At 38.4% G+C, this 20,947-nt stretch overlaps 3 protein-coding genes across 3 annotated transcripts; 2 read left to right on the top strand and 1 right to left on the bottom strand.

The window, feature by feature from the left end:
• The first annotated feature begins 2,317 nt into the window (after nucleotides 1-2,317).
• Nucleotides 2,318-5,560, top strand: LOC140865471 (uncharacterized). The gene is made up of 9 exons (XM_073270132.1): nucleotides 2,318-2,616; nucleotides 3,041-3,150; nucleotides 3,424-3,596; nucleotides 4,078-4,171; nucleotides 4,423-4,534; nucleotides 4,628-4,716; nucleotides 4,817-4,902; nucleotides 5,010-5,074; nucleotides 5,212-5,560. The coding sequence occupies exons 1-9, from the start codon at nucleotides 2,436-2,438 to the stop codon at nucleotides 5,316-5,318; spliced, it is 1,017 nt and encodes a 338-aa protein (XP_073126233.1). The 5' UTR covers nucleotides 2,318-2,435; the 3' UTR covers nucleotides 5,319-5,560.
• A 127-nt stretch (nucleotides 5,561-5,687) lies between these two features.
• LOC140867114 (uncharacterized) lies at nucleotides 5,688-7,238 on the bottom strand. The gene is made up of 3 exons (XM_073272191.1): nucleotides 7,002-7,238; nucleotides 6,719-6,889; nucleotides 5,688-6,404 (listed from the first exon to the last, which is right to left on the bottom strand). The coding sequence occupies exons 1-3, from the start codon at nucleotides 7,071-7,073 to the stop codon at nucleotides 5,886-5,888; spliced, it is 762 nt and encodes a 253-aa protein (XP_073128292.1). The 5' UTR covers nucleotides 7,074-7,238; the 3' UTR covers nucleotides 5,688-5,885.
• A 5,715-nt stretch (nucleotides 7,239-12,953) lies between these two features.
• On the top strand, nucleotides 12,954-14,333 carry LOC140860427 (mogroside IIIx synthase-like). The gene has a single exon (XM_073263443.1). The coding sequence runs from the start codon at nucleotides 12,954-12,956 to the stop codon at nucleotides 14,331-14,333; it is 1,380 nt and encodes a 459-aa protein (XP_073119544.1).
• Nucleotides 14,334-20,947: the final 6,614 nt, after the last annotated feature.

The raw sequence follows: 20,947 nt of genomic DNA, 5'->3' as shown, positions 1-20,947 counted from the left end.
AAAAATTAAAACATCATCATCTACATCATCACACACTAATTTTCCACATTTTACAACTCAATATTCAACATTCAATATTCAACAATAATAAAATAATATATTTTCAACATAAATAATTAAGGCGATTTTTTTGTTCGCGTTTGAAGATCTTTGTTGTATATTAGTATCATAGAATTTTAAATTTTAAATATATTTATTTATTTTTAAAAATATTTGCATTTTCTAAATGATTAATATTTCTAGATCAATTGAATGATTGAAATACTAAAATTCAAATATAAAATATTTAAACATGTATCATATATACTATATATAAAAAAAGATGTTTATTAAACAAAAGAGGAGATCATCTTTTTTTGCCAAAACTACATTACATGATAGATATCACACTTTAATTTTTTGTTTTTTTTAATAAAAAAAATATTGACATTAAAAATTATAGTTTAGTCATTAGATAATTTGATAATTTTTACAACTATGATACTGCTACTACTTAAATATAAATCACATTAATTTTAAAAAAAATATTGAATGCGACGATACACTATTATTAGATAATAATTTTATTATCATTCGTTTAAATTTAAAATATTTTTTATTATGATTATGTGTATCGAATTTTTATAATTTTGTTAAATAATAAAATAATAATAAATAAAAATCAAATCGAGTTGGCATGTTAATCGAGTAATTGGATTGTTCTTGGTTCGGGTTTAAAGTTTTGGAGTTGTTTCAAGTTCGGAAGTATAGATTTATATAATATTTAATTTTGTTGCTCAATATTTCCATTACATAGATATATTTTTAATATTCACAAAATATATATTTTCACTCCCATAACCTCATAAGCTTTTTATTTGATTTTTCTGCAACAAGAACGTATGATATTCCTTTATTTATTTAGTACACAGAACTTATGTCAAGATCGTGAAATTACTAATTAAATTGAAATTTTTTTTGTTAGACATTGAATAGTCTAGAATTCAATTAGCCATATTTCCAGGCCATTTAATTTCATATATTTTAAGAATTATTATGAAATATAAAATTTGAGGAAAAAAATAATTTGTAGACAATGAAAATGCATTATTTATTTATTTTACATATACATATGCTTAATTTGTCACCAAGCCATAAGATAAGACCAACAAGTTGACGAGGCACAGCATAACAAAACATTCAAAAGCGAGGTGGTTCACCAGGGAACCCAATAGGGCCGGGTTGAGGTACTAAGCCTGATGGGCCGAAGTGACTACCCATAATTCTTACTGGTCCAGGCCCAATTTGTGGCGGCGGCGGCGGAAACCGTTGGTCTGGTAAACCAAATGGAGGCCTAGGTGGACCATACCTCCGGCCCGTGAAGCAGTCTTCTATGAGCCAGCAGCAACAGAAGACATAGAAGCTGCAGCACTCAAAATTAATTAATTATTCCATTCAATATTATCTCAACAAAGTGAATTTCTGCGGGGAGTAATTACGATAATTGTTCTCAAAGAAAAGAATAATTAATATCACACGATTGAGCAGTAATTACGATAGATTTCAAACATATTTACTTAATAATCACTTTCGAAATAAAATATATCAAATCAAATTCATCGATCCAAAGCAACGGAGCAACGTTTCTTTAGAAAACAAAAGAAAAAATGGATCGTTTATAAAGATAAAAGAGATTTGGAGTTCTTACCAAGAAGAGATAACTGAGCATAGATTATAGAGTAGACCCGAACCCGGATGGTGACCATACGAATCAGGGCCAGGCCCATATCCACCAGGCCCACTTGGTGCTCTCATGGTTGAAAGACAAAGGAGAAAGAAGTGGTAATAATGGAAGAGGAAGACGACCGAGACGGTGGAATTTGGAAACATTTCATGCAAAAATTGTACACGCGTCCACTTCTTAAGTACTCAGTACTCCTTCGCGCGCACAAATGCTCCCAAATTTTATTTATTTATTTTTTTTGTTGTTGTTGTTGTTGGGGGTATTATACGATTATTACTTGTTCGGGTTTTCACAAAAAAATAAATTATTGGATTGTGAAAAATCAAAATTTAACAAACAAAATATTATATTTATTATTTATTAATTTATAAAAACATAGTTGTTTGTTTTCCATTATTTTAGTAAAGATATATTAACAAGAACAAGAAAAAAATGATGACCGGATATAAAAATTGGACTATATATTCGACACAATCAAATATTTCTTCATAACTAAAATTGCTATAAGACGGTTTCAAAGACAAATTAATCATTTTTAATGTCAGATTATTACATTAATACCTCAAAGCTGAAGCATCATTTGGTGCGAAACTTGAACTAATAAAAGTTTTTATAATAAGGTATTTTGAATTAATTATATTTTCATGTTTATAATAATTTCGATTGATTATCCTTTTCTGTCAATTGTGACGAACATTATCTGAATCTGAGCATGAATTCATGCGTCGGTGCAATTACCAACGGAATCATTGCTCCGCAAATGCCGAATTCGGTGTATTGCAGCGCTTTCATATCCGTAGCTGCGGCTTCTCGTTCATTCCCCGGAAGCTTCAATTTCACTTCCTTTAGGAACTCCAAGATTTCAGTCAAAGTCATCGCTTCCTCTGCCATCGGTGAGCAGCGTATACTTATATGCTTTGGTTTTGTGTGTGGAAATTGAGGTTTTGAATCAGTTTGAAGTTTCGTGACATCATGTGATTGTAGTATATTTTTGTTCATACAAATGTGCTGCGGGCATTGATGCAGGGTTGGTTATACCGAATGATTTTGTGATATTGTGGTCGTTTTCTTGTATCTTGCTGCAAATTTGAAAGTTAACTTTGTGGGCACTCGACTCACTTGAAGGTCATTTAAGATCGTTTTGTCGAGCACTAGTATAAGGTGAACCGCAGTTTCGGCTTATCTGAAGTCTGAACCAAGCTTGGACGATGAAAAAAATTATTTTGGTGAATTCTTGGGTTTTGGCAAACAGATACAAGCTAAATGGAGGGAAATTAATGTATGCAGAATTTGATTTCTTTACCTGATGTGTTAAAGGTGTCTGCAACGAATCGGAAGCTCTGTCTACAGAGGCAGTGGGAGCTAATGACTTGTTGATAGTTGGGCCAGGCGTACTAGGACGTTTAGTGGCAGAGCAATGGGGAAAGGTACTTTGGTGCTCAAAATTCAACTTGTGTTGGTGTATTTTTCTGATAACTTCATGTATTTCATGAATGCACGGCTGTCTAATACTTGCATTGTAGAACTTGTACGATTTTCAGTTGTTTTAGTCAAACCATCGACTTGTAAATAAGTTGTGTTTATATCTTTTGGGGATCGTTGAGCATGTGATTGTTGTTTTGGTTTTTGCTCTTGTAAGCTTGTATCTTAATGCATACTCCGAATTGGGACTAAACTAAGTAAATGTTTTAATGTGGCAGGAGCATCCCCAGGGCCAAATTTGTGGGCAGACAAGGACAAACAATCATCACGAGGAGTTAATTAAATTGGGGATCAGCCCATCACTGAAGGGAATGGAAGTGAAACATAAGTTTCCTTATGTGATTTTTTGTGCACCTACATCACAAAGTACGGATTACCCTGGTGAAGTCCGGTATGCTCAAGAACAAACCTGCACAACCCCTTGAAAGGCAATATGTTGTCTTATCATTTTTTTTTCTGTACAAGTTCAGTATTTGCTGAGATTGGTTTTTCGATGTTTCCATGCACCTCATTGGACATTGCTTACATGTTATGGGTTTTTTCTTTTAATAAGAGCAAGTTTCCTTGTGAGAACCGATTAACAATAACTAGACTCATCTCAGTTCTTTTAGCTGTAACATGAGGAAGTAGTAAAAGTAATATGGCCTATATGAGTTAATGAGTTGCTCTTTACTTTACTTGTCTATTATGTTCCATTGCCAACTTTCTGTGTCTTAATCAGCAACTTCTTTACTTTACTTATTAAAGAACCATGACTAATTTGTGCTGTAAACTAATTCTCTCTCCTTAACTCTGTTGGTGGTATTAGTATATTTAAAGTCAAATGCCAGTTTCATTTAGGGAAGCAACTTTGTGTCGTGTCTTACAATCAGGGAAGCAACTTTGAGTTGGAATGGGGAAGGATCTTTTATCTTCACTTCAAGTTCTGCTCCCTATGATTGCAGTGACAATGGATCATGTGATGAGGTATCTCATCTGGCATAAAACAGCCTTCTGCACAACACCTTTTCAGTTTTGTTGTTTTACTTTTTGAAAAATTTATTGAAAAGTTTCTTGAAATAAGTATTTCCTATTAAAAGATTAGCCAATATATGCAAGTAAGAAATAATGTTGTTATAACCAACATTATGGTATTTACAGTCTTCCGTGCTACGATACGAATTGCTGATTTGTTTTTTCTTTTACGAAATACTGATATGTTTGTCCTTACTCTACAGGATTCTCCAATAGTTCCAATTGGGAGGAGCCCCAAAACAGATAGACTACTGGAGGCTGAGAATGTGGTGTTGGAGGCCGGTGGTTGTGTTGTTAGATTGGCTGGACTTTACATATCCATATGGACTCTTAAGTAGTGAACATTATATCAAAATAGACACTTCTTGGAATTGAGTTATATAAACAGTGACCTTAACTCTCAGTACAAAGCAGATAGAGGAGCCCATTCATTCTGGTTGAGGAAACGAACTCTTGATATTCGTCCAGATCATATACTCAATCTAATACATTACGAGGTAAATGCTTGGACACGATGTTTATTACTTTACCATAACATGTGTGTAATGTCTGCTTTATAATATGACAATTAATGTTGTGGTTTGTACACTGCTACAGGATGCAGCTTCACTTACAGTTGCTACCTTACGAAAGAAACTTCGTGGCCGAATCTTTCTTGGCTGTGACAATCACCCTCTATCCAGGTATTTCTCGTTCAAATAGGTCGTAGTATAAAATACTGTAGAAATGTAGATGATGCATAAAAGCATTTTAGATGCTTTTAGTAGTTTTCATTCATGTATTCTTTCAGGCAACAAGTGATGGAATTGGTAAATGAGAGTGGAAAGTTCAGTGAGAAGTTTGAAGGTTTCACAGGTACACCGACTTCACATAGGATTGACTGTGTAGAATCATCCATTTTTTCTTGTACACTTGACGCCACATCTTTGCTATAGTAAATGGTCTTTACATCCTTCATCATCTGATGTGGTCACATGTTACTACTTTTGAAGGACAAACTGGCCCTCTAGGTAAGAAATTAAACAACTCGAAGACTCGAGCTGAGCTAGGATGGGAGCCGAAGTATCCAAGCTTTGCTCAATTCATTGCGAGTTTCTAAAAACTTGTGTCCAATTTGGCTTTCTGAGAGATGTAGTCGGAGGGAGCAGTGTATATAGAGTTATCTCCAATCAAGTCCTTAACATAGTTTTTCATTTTTTGTTCATGCTTTGATATTTTTTTCGAAACCATCTGTATTCGATGCAGTAAATTAGTTGTGACTTATGAGTGATGAGTACAAATTTTCAAGGGAAATATATTTCAAATATAATTTGTATGAAACAGGGAGAGACCTCAGTTGGATCCCATGCGACTGTTAAAAAACTTTTACCTCGTGTAATAATTTTTTAAAAAAAGAATAATATTATGCATAAAGTAGTCAATCCAAGAAAATCATCAAGAATTGTGATAAACAATGAGGTCATGGAATCAGCCCCTCATCTGAAAATAACAAAGATTCCAACATACAATTTATTACAATGCCAAGGCAAACGCTACCTTATTCTGTTACAGCATTCTTATTTACATGCCAATGGTACATATTAACTGTTCTTTTTTACTTACAAAGTAACAATATTAACAACATTCCAACCACAAATATCTCTACATGCCTGAAGCTTTCACTTGTTCAAACTTGAGCGACTTGTTGTGACCAGGACGAATGCATCAGCTTAGCGATAGAAATTTGTACACGAATAACTTCGTGAATGGCGCCACGATGAAGCACGCCAAGGACTTCTTCATTGTAAGCCGCTAAATCACCCAACGTTACGCTACGAGAATGTAATTCATCGCGTAAACGGAAACCATGGAACCATCTACCAAGCTTCCACCATTGCACACACACTTGCCTCTCTGAAATTTGACTTCTGTTTAGCGCCTCCAGTACATACTCGACCGGCACGCCAAGCCAGATGATGCAGTAATGCAGGCCAACCAAGTTAAGTAGCACATTGAGCTTCGGTTTGAGTAAGAACATTTCAACATCTTTGAATCCAAAATGCTGAGAATTGAGTAATTCGATGGCTTTCAGATAATTCCCAACCTCAATCGACTCGAAAGCTAAAGCTCGTTCCACAAAATCGAGTATCACGGCTGCTTTTCCAGCCATCTCATTATGCTTGAATACATACAACTCCCTCCACCCCTATCATCATCAAGAAAATATCCCTCTGGTTAAATATCCAGAATGTTCAAGTAATGAGATGAAACTACGAAATAACATTCTAATTTCTAAGCATTATACTTATACCACCAGATGATCTCACTTGTTTAGTTTGCAGACAAATTAGCAGTTTTTGTGATTTGTTAATTGTATTTGCTAAAGGATCAAATATCCAAGATTCGTCACAAATGAAAACTCTTCAAATTCTGACATGAAATTAAGATAAAAATCTCCCTAAAAAAAGAAGATAAAATCAAAGCAGGTCAAACTCAGAAATTTGTAAACTAAGCAAGAACCTTGGAATTGGAGTCCCTTATTCGATCAATTTCCTGGGATTGACTCCAGGATTTGTGATCCGAGGCAATCGCGGGCCACCGGGCTTTGCATAAAACCTCCCAAACGCAATCAGACCCGCATAGCTCCTTCCAGAACCTGGAGCAACAGCCTAATGAACACACATCCATAACCTGAAAATGAAAGACTAAATCTTTTTCAAAACCCACTTCAAAAAAGGACTGAAAAATCAAGAAAAAAGATACAAACAAGTTGAATATATATATATATATGTAAAGAAATGACCTCAAGGGATGAAGCTATTTTGAGAGCAATATCATCTGGAATTGAATTCTGTATACTGTCTGGTGAATTCATGTTCCTTGAATTCTGTGATTTTAGCAAGGAAGCAGATTTTATCTACCAAAGGAAAATACACAGTTAAGTAATTTTACAGGGGCTCATTCAATCTAGTTCTAGGAGGAAAGGGGTGAGTTCTGGATGAAATATTGTTTTGAATGATGCTGTAATCTGTAGGCTGTAGCTGTCCACGTACTATAAAGTTTTCTTCCCTTTTCACTCTTTTTATTGGAATCCTGTCACGGGACGTGTTTGGAGAACATCTATGGTTAGAGTGGGGCTCGTATTGACCTTGATATAACCATCTTAAATTTGCAATTATAATCATTATTATTTTTTTATTTACAATTATTTATTTCCTAAAAAAATAACTTTATCATTTTTTTATATATTACACACAAACTGACAAATTGTGTGACCCGTTCTACTAGTATAAAAATAAGTGGATACCGTGCTCTCAGTGTTTTTGGAACCGATCGCCGGACCGGTCTGATCCGACCCCAAAAACCGGAAAATCGGTCCAATCGGTCAGAACCGGTCAAGAACCGATTGGACCGGCCAAAAACCGGAAAACCGATTCAACCGGTTGAACCGATTTTTCGAATTTTTTTTATTATTTTTTGAAAATTTAATTTTTTTATTTTTAAACCTTAGATTTAATATTTTTATATATAAATACATTATTATTTGAAATTTCTACTTCATTTAAAAAAATATTTTAATAATTATTGGTTTTTTAAAAAATAAATAATTTATTATTTTAATAATTTATAACTATAATTGATATTTTAAATATATTTACATATTTATTTAGCTTTCAAACTATGTTAAATATATATTTTATGTCTATTTATATAATTTTTTAGTTTTTAAAATTCCAAAATATATTATTTATTATATTAATATATATAAACGGTTTTCCAGTTCGACCGTTCGATTAAAACGGTCCGACCGGTTGGATCATTTTTTTAAGTAAACCGGTTCGATCACCGGTCCGGTTATGAAAACACTGCGTACTCTCATGGGGTGTCCAAGTTGGTGGAGTAGGTGAACTGTTGGCCATATGTCAGGAGTTCGATTCCCCCTGCCAATATTTTTTTGAACTAGTCTGTCACACAGGGATTGCCTAGTATGATTTACCTGACTGGCGTAGTTTGCAGGTTATTGCGCTAGCCTGTCACACAGGGCTTGCCTAGTGTGATTTACCTGACTGACGTAATTTGCAGGTTATTGCGTAAGTTCGGAGGTTTACCCAGAGCACACCGAAAGATAACGGTTGCGGATTCCGTCACCAAACAAAAAATAATAAGTGGATACCATTCTCAAAAAAAAAAAAAAAAAAAAAAAGATGGATTGACCGGGCAGTATACTAATGCATCCCACCAAATCTAGAGCAAAATTAGCTAAATTCACTGAGCTAATCTTCTTCACCACATAAAAATTAAAATAGATGAACTGGGTTGAGTAGATGCTACCCGCAGGATAGTGCCCTGCGGATGATGTGGCGGCTCATGATTGGTCAAAATTAGTGGGACCCACTAATTTTGATAAATCATAAGATTACACATCACCCGCAGGATAGTGCCCTGCGGGCGGCATGTACTAAACCGATGAACTGTTAGTTATTTCTCGACCCGTAAAATGACGGGTATCAGCTTACCAGCAGCCACTTGCTGACCCTTTTTGACATTTATAAATATGAATGAATGTGGTTTAGAATTTGGTCCAGGAGTTTTTAGATTAAAACTAAATTTATTATTATTTTATAAATTTTTAGAATAAAACTCAATTTATAATGGCTGATTCGGTTACGGTTTACAGACGTCAAACCTGTCGATCCGTCAGGTGGATCAACCTATTTAAAAAAAAACGCATATATATATATAATATAATGAAATCCGGGTGAGTGTGATTGAATATAATGACATGTAATATATTTTTTTATATAAGATGATGAAAATTGAAATATTATATTTTTTATTGAATAAATGCAATAGATTTTTTTGTTGAGATAATGAAATATTTGATAGAGGTTTTATAAGTTCAATTATGCAAAACTTTTTTTTAAAATTCTTTAAATATGTATTTAAAAATAATTTTTTAAAAAAAATAAAAGGGTCGGCCCGGACCCGAAACCGCCGGTTAACCGGACCCGGATCGGAATCGGCCACGGGCGGGCCGGTTAAGGGTTGGTATTTTGCTGACCCGAAACCGCCGGTTAACCGGACCCGGATCGGAATCGGCCACGGGAGGGCCGGTTAAGTGTTGGTATTTTGCTGACCCGAACCCGGCCCGTGCACAGGTCTAGATATATTACATATATCTAAACTACAACTCACATCACTTATTCAAGACCCATGACAAATACACAACTAGAAAACTCATACTTTAGATTTTATTGCAATGATACAACCCGTGACAAATACACAACTAGACAACTCATACTTTGTGTATTTTATTGCAAATACACAACTAAACAACCCATACTTTGGTTTTTGTTGCAAACACACAACTCGTGACATTTATTCATCCTACTGAAAATGAATATTTATCACTCATGACTTGGTCATCATTTACTCATCCTACTGAAAATGAATTCTCATATGGAAGGTCCTTCAAATTTCTTTCAACGCATCCTCGTCGTCATCTGACGGCAAAGAGCGGCCTGGTGCCATGATAAAAAAAAATGAGTTTCATCTCATTGACCAACAACAAATGTGACGCCCCTTAAAAAATTAGAGTCTGGTCCGATCCGAACTCATTAGCCCATACCCGAGAGAGTTGGTCCAAAATCATTAAATTCGGTTATATTAAAAGTCCAAGTCAGATAAATTCCCAAAAAAGAATCTAACTCGAAAAGATAGATTTATGACCCAACCCGCGTGACGGGCCAGGCCCAAAGGGCCGAGCCTGTCTCGGAAGGGAAAAAGGCCGACCCGGGGCCAGTAAGGGAAACTTTGTTTAAGACGCAAGAATATTGGAAACACAGGGAGATCTCTAAAATATAAATGAAAATCCCGATAAAACCGAGATTGAAACGAAACTATTAAGTCGGTTCAGAGTCATAACCGCCATAGGCAACTGAGTCCTACCGAGAGTAGTATTCTACCTTAGGTAGGAGTCCTACCTGAAAAAAAATTCTACTTCCACGAGATAATCTACCCCTACCCCCCCGCCCCCCCCCCCCCCCCCCCCCCCCCCCCCCCCCCCCCGCGTTCTCTATAAATTAAGACTGACAAATCCGACCCTTCCTGATTTCCAATCCGTTTTCGTTTTGAATTTTTCTCGTCCCAAACTTTTTTCGACCCGAGTGGTCGGGATTTTTTTCAACCCGATCAATTTCGGGATCGGGATAGGCAACTCTACCCGACGGGATTTCCGACTCGACCCGAATATATAAATAATGTTTTTTAATAATATTTTTTAATTAAAAAATTTTTTATAATTTTTTGTTTTAATATTAATGTTTTATAATTATCTACCATATAATTATTTTTTTATATTTATATTTATATTTTTAATATTAACATTGAGTTATAAATTTTTATTTTTTTTATTATTATGAATAATTATATGTTTTTATTATATTAATCAAGTAGTTGTTTTAATTTATTTGTAATGTACTAAGAAGATGTTTTAGTTTTTTAATGGTTATATACAAAGAAATTTTAATTTATTTGTAATGTACTAAGAAATTGTTTGAGTTTCTTCATATTTTTTTTTAAAAAATATTTTCATAGAATTGTTTTTTAAAATATTGTTCTGGATTACCCTCTCCCGACCCGACGGAATCCCGAACATTCGGGTCCCGACACTTTTCGGGTGCGGGATCGAAAGAAAAAAATTCCAATTCCTATTGAGACGGGGTAAGGGGTTACGGGACGGGTCCCGACCCGATCCCACCCCTACTATAAATATGAGATATCTCTTATGATTTTACACATTCAAAAGATTACTAGAGATTTACCGAAGTAACTTCTGGTCGATTATTGCTGGATTTATCGTGTTTCCGTGAGTGTTGGAAACACTTGAAGATTACACAAGTGAAGTTCTGTTCGAGAGTGGTCCCTTGATTACTTCAAGTTTTCGACACGTGAGATTACACTCTATTGAGTTTATTGCATATTGTAATTTGTTTTTAGAGTGCTATTTATTTTCTCACTTTGTTGAGAAAAGTAATTTTTCGTAGACAATCACTAGTATTGCTTTTTGTAAACTGAATATTTTTCTAGTTATTATTTTGGCCTGAAGCACCGCACAAGTACTGGTTACTTGTGTATGAATATTTATGAGTATTTGTTTACTGCTTAGTCTTTATTCACGTTTTTATTTCGCTGCATGTTGTCTTAGATGTTGACAACACCTATTCAAATTTTATATTACCAATTATTCATGTCAAAAAGTCAAATCCTTTCAATGACAACATGCATGATAATACATAAATATGATTATTGAAGATGAAAAGAACGAGCGCGTGCCAGTCACAGATTATCGCGAAACATCCAGACCCCATATGTCGAAATGACACTTGATGAGCATGCATGTCCGATTTCAAGAGGTTTTTGCACGACATCGTCAAATAAAAGATAAGTCGAATCACTATGCACTTCAGGATGCTCTTATTGATCATTTATGAGAGGAGTATAGTAATTTGGAATATTAGTATTTTTAATGATCAATTTGTGTGTTGTTCTTTAAATCTTACTTGTCGTTTTTGTTTATCTTGTATTATATTTTATGTTTGTATGATTAATATTGTGTATTGTTTGCAATTTAATAACCAAATAAAGGCATTACTTTAAAAACTGGAGTTGAATAAATTTTAATTGTTGTATGGTTAATAATATAATATATAATTATTAATATATTATACTATTTATTTCAAGCTTATCGAATTAATTCAGTTGAACGATATATTATGTAATTATTTAATTGTATATATTTGTGTTTGTAAAAATAAAAATAAAAATTGGAGTATTTGGTAATATATACAATATAATAATACATGAATATTTTATAATAACTAACTTGATCAAATTAATGAATGAACAAAGATGCTCTTACTATATAACTATCATATTTTAAATTTATTTTTTTTTTCAATTTAAAAATATAAAAAATGTTTATTATTTTAGATGCAACATAAATTATTCATACACGCGAAAAAAATTTCATATACATTAATAGATCCGTCAATTTGGGTTGGGTCGGCCCGCCCCGCCACACAATTTAAGTGTGTTGGGTTGAAAATTTTTCAACCCAACAAAAGGTGGGCCTATATGGGCCAACCCGCCTAGGCCCGTGACCCGCGCGGGTTGACCCGCGGGCCTGGAGAATTAATATTTTATTTTAAATTTTATTGTGATAAATATATTTTTTAATAAAAATTGTGAATTTTTTTATATTAATTACTTTATTTAAAATTTACATATATGAAATCAATAATTAAAATTTTTTATTAATATGTTTTTATTAATATTTATTTATGAAATGATATTTATAATTAATTATAATAATTTTTATTTATTTTTACTTGTAATGAACTAATCTGCGGGCCAGCCTGCCTAATTCGCAATCTACTTTGGGTTAGGTTGGGTTGAGGATTTCCAGTCCACCGGAATGGTGGGTCGGCCCGCCCTCAACCCTCCAAAAGATGGGCTTTTGGTGGGCCAGTTCGCCCTTGACCCGTCTTAATATTTAGAAAATATAGGTTGGATAAACTTTTTAAAAAATTAAAGATTACGTGTTCAAAAGAAGAAGAACCATGCTCATGTTCAAAAGGTGATCACGTGTCATGCTCCTGGATTATACTAGCGTAACGTGTCAAAAGATCAAAACCAGAAAAGCTAGCTAGCATTCTTTCACAGTTAGTTTCAGGCGAAAGAAGAAGAAGAAATAATGGAGACTCAAAACCCAACAAAATTCACCATCCTCATGTATCCATGGCTGGCTCACGCCCATATCTCCTCTTTTCTTCAACTAGCCAAGAAACTTTCCGCCAACAACTTCCACATCTACTTTTGTTCCACTCCAATCAACATCCTCTCAATCCGCAAACAACTCCAAGGTACTCCCAATTATTCCAGCTCCATCAAAATCCTGGAAATCCACTTGCCATCGTCTCCGGATTTCCCTCCCCACTTCCACACCACCAAAAACGCGCCGCTGAATCTCCGATCCAAGCTTTACCGTGGTTTTCAGATGTCCATGGATGGATTCTCGGGCATTTTAAGCAGCGTGAAGCCTGATCTGTTGCTGTACGATGTGCTCCAGCATTGGGCTGTGAAGCTCGCTTCTTCCATGGGAATTCCCGCCGTGCATTTCAGCACAACGGGGGCCGCTTCAAATTCCTTCTTCTTTCACTTCTCCATCAAGAAATTAGAATATCACTCGCGCCTTTTCCCTTATCCGGGGATGTATCTTCGGGGGCACGAATGGAAGTCTTTGTCAGTGGATGCATCCCACGTTGCCAACGATACATCTCGTGAGGATTATGGCGGGGATTTCGCTGAGTCTAAAGACATCTGTTTGATCAAAAGTTGCAGGGCGATTGAAGGGAAATACATCGATTATTTATCTGTTTTGTTCCAGAAAAAAGTGTTGCCAGTCGGCCAACTCGTTACGCGGAGTGGTGATGAAGAAAACGATGCGGAAATCATGGAATGGTTGAGCGATAAAGTCCAATTTTCGACTCTTTTCATTTCATTTGGCAGCGAAAACTCTCTGTCCAAACATCAAATGGAAGAGACAGCAAAAGGGTTGGAGCTTTGCGATGTGAACTTCCTGTGGGTGGTGAGATCTCCTGTCGGGGAGACGATGAAGATGGAAGAGGAAATGCCGGAGGGTTTTCTGCGCAGAACGAGAGAACGAGGTATGATCGTGCAGAGATGGGTTCCGCAGGACAAAATCTTGGCGCACAAGAGTGTGGGAGCTTTCATGTCTCATTGCGGGATGAGTTCCACGCTGGAAACTGCGTGCTTCGGTGTTCCGGTGATAGCTTTGCCTCTGAAACTGGATCAGTACTTGAATGCTCGGCTTCTGGTGGAGGCCGGTGTCGCGGCGGAGGCTGAAAAAGACGAGAATGGGAATTGGAGGAGGGAAGCGATCGCGGACGCAATAAAGAGGGTGTTTTCGGAGAAGAAAGGAGAGAAGTCGATGAGGTTTGCGGCGGCGGAATTGAGTGAGAAAATGGAGAGAGAAGATGAAGATGCGATAATGGCGGAAGCGGCGGAGCAACTGCGGCGGATTTGTTTGAAGCATAAGCAGAATGGAACGTAAATTTGGACGTGTACGTGCATGCGAGTCTTGATTTGATTGGTATTGTGTTTTCGTTGAATCTTAGGCAGCTCTTTCGGTTTCCTAGGTTGCACCATAATAAAATATCATCGTAATACTTCATTTTTGGGATAACGATTTTAGTTTTGCATGTTTCGATTTTTGGCAATTTCAGTCATTTTTATTTAAAAATGCTTACGTGACACTATACACGTCATCTCCACATTAGCACTGACTTAGACTTAGTGCCGCATCAGCGTCACATCAAAAAAATAACTAAAATTGCCAAAAAAAAATAAAGATAGCGGATTAAAACTGAAATTTGAAAAGATGACCAAAATCGCAAAGTGATAAACATACAAGACTTAAAAAACAATTTTTCCCTCCATCTTTTTTTCTTTTAATTTTTTTCTCTTTCTTTGGTAAACGAGATTCTATCCAACACAGATTTAAAGATTGAGATTTACCGATAAATATGAGGTTTATAATTTTTTCAGTTAGACTTCATATATATCGATAAATTTCAACTTTTATACATCATTGGATAGTGCATGTAAATTTAGGATAAATTTATCCGTCATTTTTCAAAACATCAAATTCGATCCAAAAATTTGTATTTTTGTATGACAAAAACTTCTATTAAACTTGTTCATGGATTAATAATTTTCCAAAACCATAAAATTATGTCCGAAAATTTATATTTTTGTGTGCACAAAAACTCCTATTAAACGTGTTTATGGATTAATTTTTTTATCACAAATATGTACGAGGTGGATTCGTTTCGCGCATATAAATCCTTGATTCTTTATGGAAATTTTATTATTATTATTTTGTTTGCTAAGTACAAATTGAATATTCTCCCTCTCTATATATATTAATATATCTCAATAAAGTGATCTTCTTGGATGAGCTAATTAGCCGCGCTAAAAAAACTCCTCCAATAAATGATGACCTGTTGCTGACCTGAAACCACGAACAAAAGTGTTAAAGGGGGGGGCCGAAAGGTGTTCCGGCGTATCCCCTCCGACGCTCAAGTCAGATGCTAGGATAGCAAAATATAGAGAGTGGTGTGTGTACACGAGTGAAAATTAGGATTCAAATAATGAAAGTGAACCTGATATTTATAGGAGAGGACTCCGAATCTTACGCTTACCTTCCTTATCAGGAACCCGAGAATCCCGGGATTGCAATCCCGAATATATAGGCGGATATCTCGTCTGAATCTAGCTTGACCTGTGAAAATATCGACATGTACATTTTATCCGAGCTGACCTGTCATCACTAAGACTCTATATTGCTGCTCCCCCGGGGGTCATATGAAAAGTGGTGAGTGAGTTATTACTGAACTCCTGAACTCGCCCTAAACATTGATCCTAACATCTTAACTAGCTCACCAAGGTTGTCAAACCCATTTACTAAGCTAACTTCCTACTAATATTGGGGCTGAGCTGAGCCCCCAGCTCCCGACCCTAGCTGGAAATTATGGTAGGGGAGCTTGGCCGAGCTCCGAGCTCCCGAGCTGATCTCCCGACCCGAGATGTGAATTATGGTGGGGGAGCTTGGCCGAGCTCCGAGCTCCCGAGCTGATCTCCCGACCCGAGCTGGGAATTATGGTGGGGGAGTTTGGCCGAGCTCCGAGCTCCCGAGCTGAGCTCCCGACCCGAGCTGGGAATTATGGTGGGGGAGCTTGGCCGAGCTCCGAGCTCCCGAGCTGAGCTCCCGACCCGGTTCTGGTTTATTACGGATGTTCCTTTTATATTAGGGTCATCGATGAGCTGAGGTGGTTTTCTCCTCCGGGTATCACAAGTCCCTCCCATAAAAGTCGAATTGAGGTCAAAGACTCGAAATTCGTTTTTATTCTGAGATGACCCTAAATGAATGCCGAGCTGAGGTGCCCCACCAAGCCCAGCTATCATTCTAACAAGTACTATGTAATGGTAACTTCTCCAATTCCACTCAATCTGAGCCGTCCACCTGTCCTAAAATCAACGGCCTGAATTGATCCGAGCTTTCTATAAATAGGCCTCGCTGTAAAATTTCATTTTACCCTTCTCTGATTCCTATTCTCTGATTTTCTCTCCTTCATTCCCTTTTTTGAGCTGTCCTGCTGCTTAAAATTTCTTCCCGATTTTCGAGCTTCCCAAGTAAGTTTAAACCCCCTTAATGGCTTCTTCATCCCGCCCTCATCATGAGAGCTCAGATGAGGTATTTTCTGAGGTGGATCGATATGATTCACTCGCAATTACCCCAACAGGAGAGTCCCCGGGCAAGGATCCTGCTCCCGCCTCAACTTTCGCTCTGGATGATGATTTGGGGAGTAACCCGAAGGCCCCCTCAGTGCCCTGGTTTGACTTGTACTCATCTGAGCTAGATGCTTCGGATGAGGAAAAAATTAGGGCTCTATCTCATGCTCTCGAGGGTTATGAATTTATCATTCCTGACCTCAATGACCGAGCTGACAATCCCCCTATGGGATATTATACTTTTTATGTAGATCAGCTAGAAGCTGGCCTTAGGTTTCCTCTCCCCCCTCTCTTTCAACAGCTCAGTCGTTACTACGAGCTCCACTTGTGCAGCTTTGTGGTCCTTTTTAGAACCTTAGGTTTTGAAGTAACTTGTTTTACTATATGCAATTTTTTGCTCCCCAAACGTTCTGAGGAGGGCCCCTTTTACTTCTCTTGCCGCCCTAACTGCAAATGTTTTAAGGGCTCTCCCAGTTCCAACAAAAATTGGAAAAACTCCTTCTTCTTTGTTCACCCTACTGATACCTGGGACATATGCTCAGTCTGGATGGAAACCCTCCCTCTCCTGCCTGTTCCTGCCCCGGGCTTACGTCAGGGGGAGCTGTTTACTGGAGCCCTAAGGGCCATAGGGGAAAGGTGCTTTGATATCTCTGCCCTTCTGGCAGAGGACTTGCTCTGCCATCATGGGCTCAGCTCGGCAGATGTTTCTGTCCGAGGAAACTTAGGTATGGTCCTTCCCCCGCCCGTGCTCTTCTTTACTAGTGCTCTTACCATTTACTGTCCTGACCTCCCTTTGTCTTGTGCAGAAAAAAGAGTTATGAACGCCGCCATGAAGAGAATGCTGGAGAAGAAGAAAACGGCTGCCCCGTCGGGTGGTAAGACTGAAGGGAGTTCGGCCAAATCTAAAGCCCCTTCACCCCGAGCTAATGGCAAACCTGAGCCCTCTACAACCCAATCCAAAGGTTCGAAAAGGCGAGCAACATCAAGCCCGCACCCCGATGTGGTGGAGCTGGACTCCGGGAGATCTTCTATTCCAGAAGTGGTACCCCTCCGTTAGTTCAGGGCGGAGAAACCTCAGACTCCTGTGGTCCGGTGCAGGACCAATTTCTTTGAGATGTACCATGATGCCCTGCGTATCGTGGGGGTCGGGCCTACTCCAACTGCCGGGTCAGTCCTTCGGGATATGATTTCTCAGGTTGATGCTGATTATGTAAAGAACCTTGGATGGACTGAGCTGATGCAACGTTCTAATACTGCCTCAGCTGAGATAACCTTCCCCTTGCCATTATTTTATGTTCCTCTCTTATATTTATATTTACTTACTCTTTTCCTTTCTTAGGCCGCCGTCCTGAACGCCGAGCTATCCCTCCGAGCTTCCATGACTCGAAAGCAATTTTCCAAGGACACCCGAAATTATGAAGCTCATTTTGCTGAGCTTAATCAGTTAGCGGAGGACGCAAAGCTTGGTTATGTAAAGGAGGTGGCCAATCTCCGAGCCCAAATGGAGGAAATGCGGATGGGCTCTCAAGCTGAGGGGTTGAAGTTGCAAAATGACCTCCGAGTTCATGAGGTGCAGAAGGAGGCTTTGCAGGGGGAGCTCAAAGGTTCTAAGGATCAGCTTGCTCAAGCCCTCCAAGAGTTAGAGTTGTCCCGAACCGAGCTGGCTAAGGGGGCTGAAGGCTTCAAAGAAGGCTTCCTAAAGTCGGACGAGTTCATGGATGAGGTTGTTGTCCAAGCCTATGGCTACCTATCCAAAGGGTTTGAGGGTTGTACCCAACAGTTCAGGGCAGCAGGCTACCCCCCTGAAGGGCTCCCCGTGGATTTTTTGGATTTGGATGGGTTTGCTCTCTCTCTTACCTCAATAGAGGCAGCCAAGGAGGGTGAGGGCGAGGCTGAGCGGGGCGAGGGCGAGGGCGAGGATGAGGATGAGAGTTAATTCTAGTTTGTGGATGTAAACACTGAACTCTTTACTTTCTTATGTAAGTTCCTTTGCTTTATTATTTACTTATCGCTATTGTATGTTAGACTGATCTCCTTTATATTCAAACGCGAGCTGAGCTGAACTGAGCTCCCTAAGGGGAGGTACGATAAACACCGAAAATAATGCTAACACTCGAAGGCGGGCTGAGCCCAGCTCCCATAGGAAGGCAAGATACATACTTAAAAATAAACTACCCGAGGGTGTTGAGCTGAGCTGAGCTCCATGAGGGGAGATAAGTCTATCACTTAAAAATAAATCAACGCCCAAAGGTGTCGAGTTGAGCTAACACCCAGAGGCATTGAACTAATCTTAGCTCCCTAAGGGGAGCAAAGTACTTATTTAAAAATAAACCAACACCCGGAAGTGTTGAACTGAGCTGAGCTCCATGAGGGAAGATAAGTCTATCACTTAAAAATAAACCAACGCCCAAAGGTGTCGAGTTGAGCTAACACCCGGAGGCATTGAACTGAGCTTAGCTCCCTAAGGGGAGCAAAGTACTTATTTAAAAATAAACCAACACCCGGAAGTGTTGAACTGAGCTGAGCTCCCTAAGGGGAGCAAATTTCTTAGTTAAAAATAAACCAACACCCGGAAGTGTTGAACTGAGCTGAGCTCCCTAAGGGGAGCAAAGCACTTATTTAAAAATAAACCAACACCCGGAGGCGTTGGACTGAGCTGAGCTTCCGTAGCCGAGCTGAGCTCCCAGAGCCGAGCTGAGCTGCCGTAGCCAAACTTTCGACCTGACCTGACATATGTTCTTAGATCGCCTAAATGGGCTCCCGAGCTCCCGAGCTCCCAAACCAAATTGCCCTGATTCCCAGCTCATCTAAATGAGAGCAATGTGAAGGGACTCCTCATAATTACCAAGTGTGTGTTTAATTAACCTGCTAACACCATTTGTACCTGAGTATCTAAAATGGGCTAAGGGCTGAAATCAAAGTGCTGTAACTGAGTTGAGCCCAAAAATCAGGGTCGAGGTGACGTGACTAAGGTAGTAAGCTGAGCCAAAGTCAGGGGCCTAAGAGGCGTGACTAAGGCGATGAACTGAACCAAAGTCAGGGGCCTAAGAGGCGTGACTAGGGGTACAAACGAACTGAACATGTTCGTGAGCTTTACGAGTCCGCTCGATAAATATTTAATTCGTATTCAAGCTTATCGAACTCGAGCCGAATTCGAACATGTTCGAACTTTTTTTCGAGCCGAGCTCGAGCCGAAATTATACTGTTCGCGAATAGTTTGCGAACCTTAATATTTAATTAATATAATATAAATATATAATAAATATATATACATTTCGAACTTTTTTCGAATATTTCGAGCTTTTCGAACCATAATATCCGAATAGTTCACGAATAGGTTCGAATATTTCGAACCGAACTCGAACTCGAACTTCATTTCGAGCCGAGCTCGAGCCAAAATATTTGAAATTATCAAACTTCGAATCGAGCTCGAACTCGAATATACTCTTATCGAGCCAAATTCGAGCCTTAAAATTTTACCATTATTCGGCTCGATTCGGTTCGTTTGCACCCCTAGGCGTGACTAAGGTGATGAACTGAACCAAAGTCAGGGGCCTAAGAGGCGTGACTAAGGTGATGAGCTGAGCCAAAGTCAGGGGTCTAAGAGGCGTGACTAAGGCGATGAGCTGAACCAAAGTCAGGGGCCTAAGAGGCGTGACTAAGGTGATGAGCTGAGCCAAAGTTAGGGGCCTAAGAGGCGTGACTAAGGCGATGAGCTGAACCAAAGTCAGGGGCCTAAGAGGCGTGACTAAGGCGATGAGCTGAACCAAAGTCAGGGGCCTAAGAGACGTGACTAAGGTGATAAGCTAAACCCAAGTCAGGGGCCTAAGAGGCGTGACTAAGGTGATGAGCTGAGGCAAATTTACATCAATATTTCCGAAAAAGTAACTGCTCATAGATAAAAATAGAATGTAACTTGCATGAATTACAACTTAAAGGAAAATTGTACTTGCAACATTAAGAATAATATTTTCGTAAATTGTAAGCGCTCCAAGGCCTCTTCATCATCTTTCCCTTTAAATCTTCCAGGTAGTAAGCATCCGAACTGAGCCTCATCACCACCTTGTACGGTCCTTCTCACTTAGGGTCGAGTTTCCCTACAGCCACCTCCTGAACTCTCCTGAGCACCAAATCTTCTACCTGAAAACCCTTTATACGCACCCGACGATTATAGGACCGAGCTATCCTGTTCTTGTATGCCTCCATTCTGATATCAACAACTTCTCTCATTTCATCCAAAAAGTCTAGGTCTTCCATTCTCCTTTCTCCATTTTCCTCATCATAGAAAATGATCCGAGCCGACTCTTCTCCAATTTCCGCTGGCAGGACGGCCTCATTTCCGTACACCATACTAAATGGAGTCTCTCCAGTCCC

This window comes from Henckelia pumila, chromosome 4 (assembly GCF_033568475.1).
Source record: "Henckelia pumila isolate YLH828 chromosome 4, ASM3356847v2, whole genome shotgun sequence".
Classification (NCBI taxonomy): Eukaryota; Viridiplantae; Streptophyta; class Magnoliopsida; order Lamiales; family Gesneriaceae; genus Henckelia; species Henckelia pumila.
Note: the sequence above shows the minus strand (reverse complement) of the source record. Positions and strands in the feature narration are given on the sequence as shown.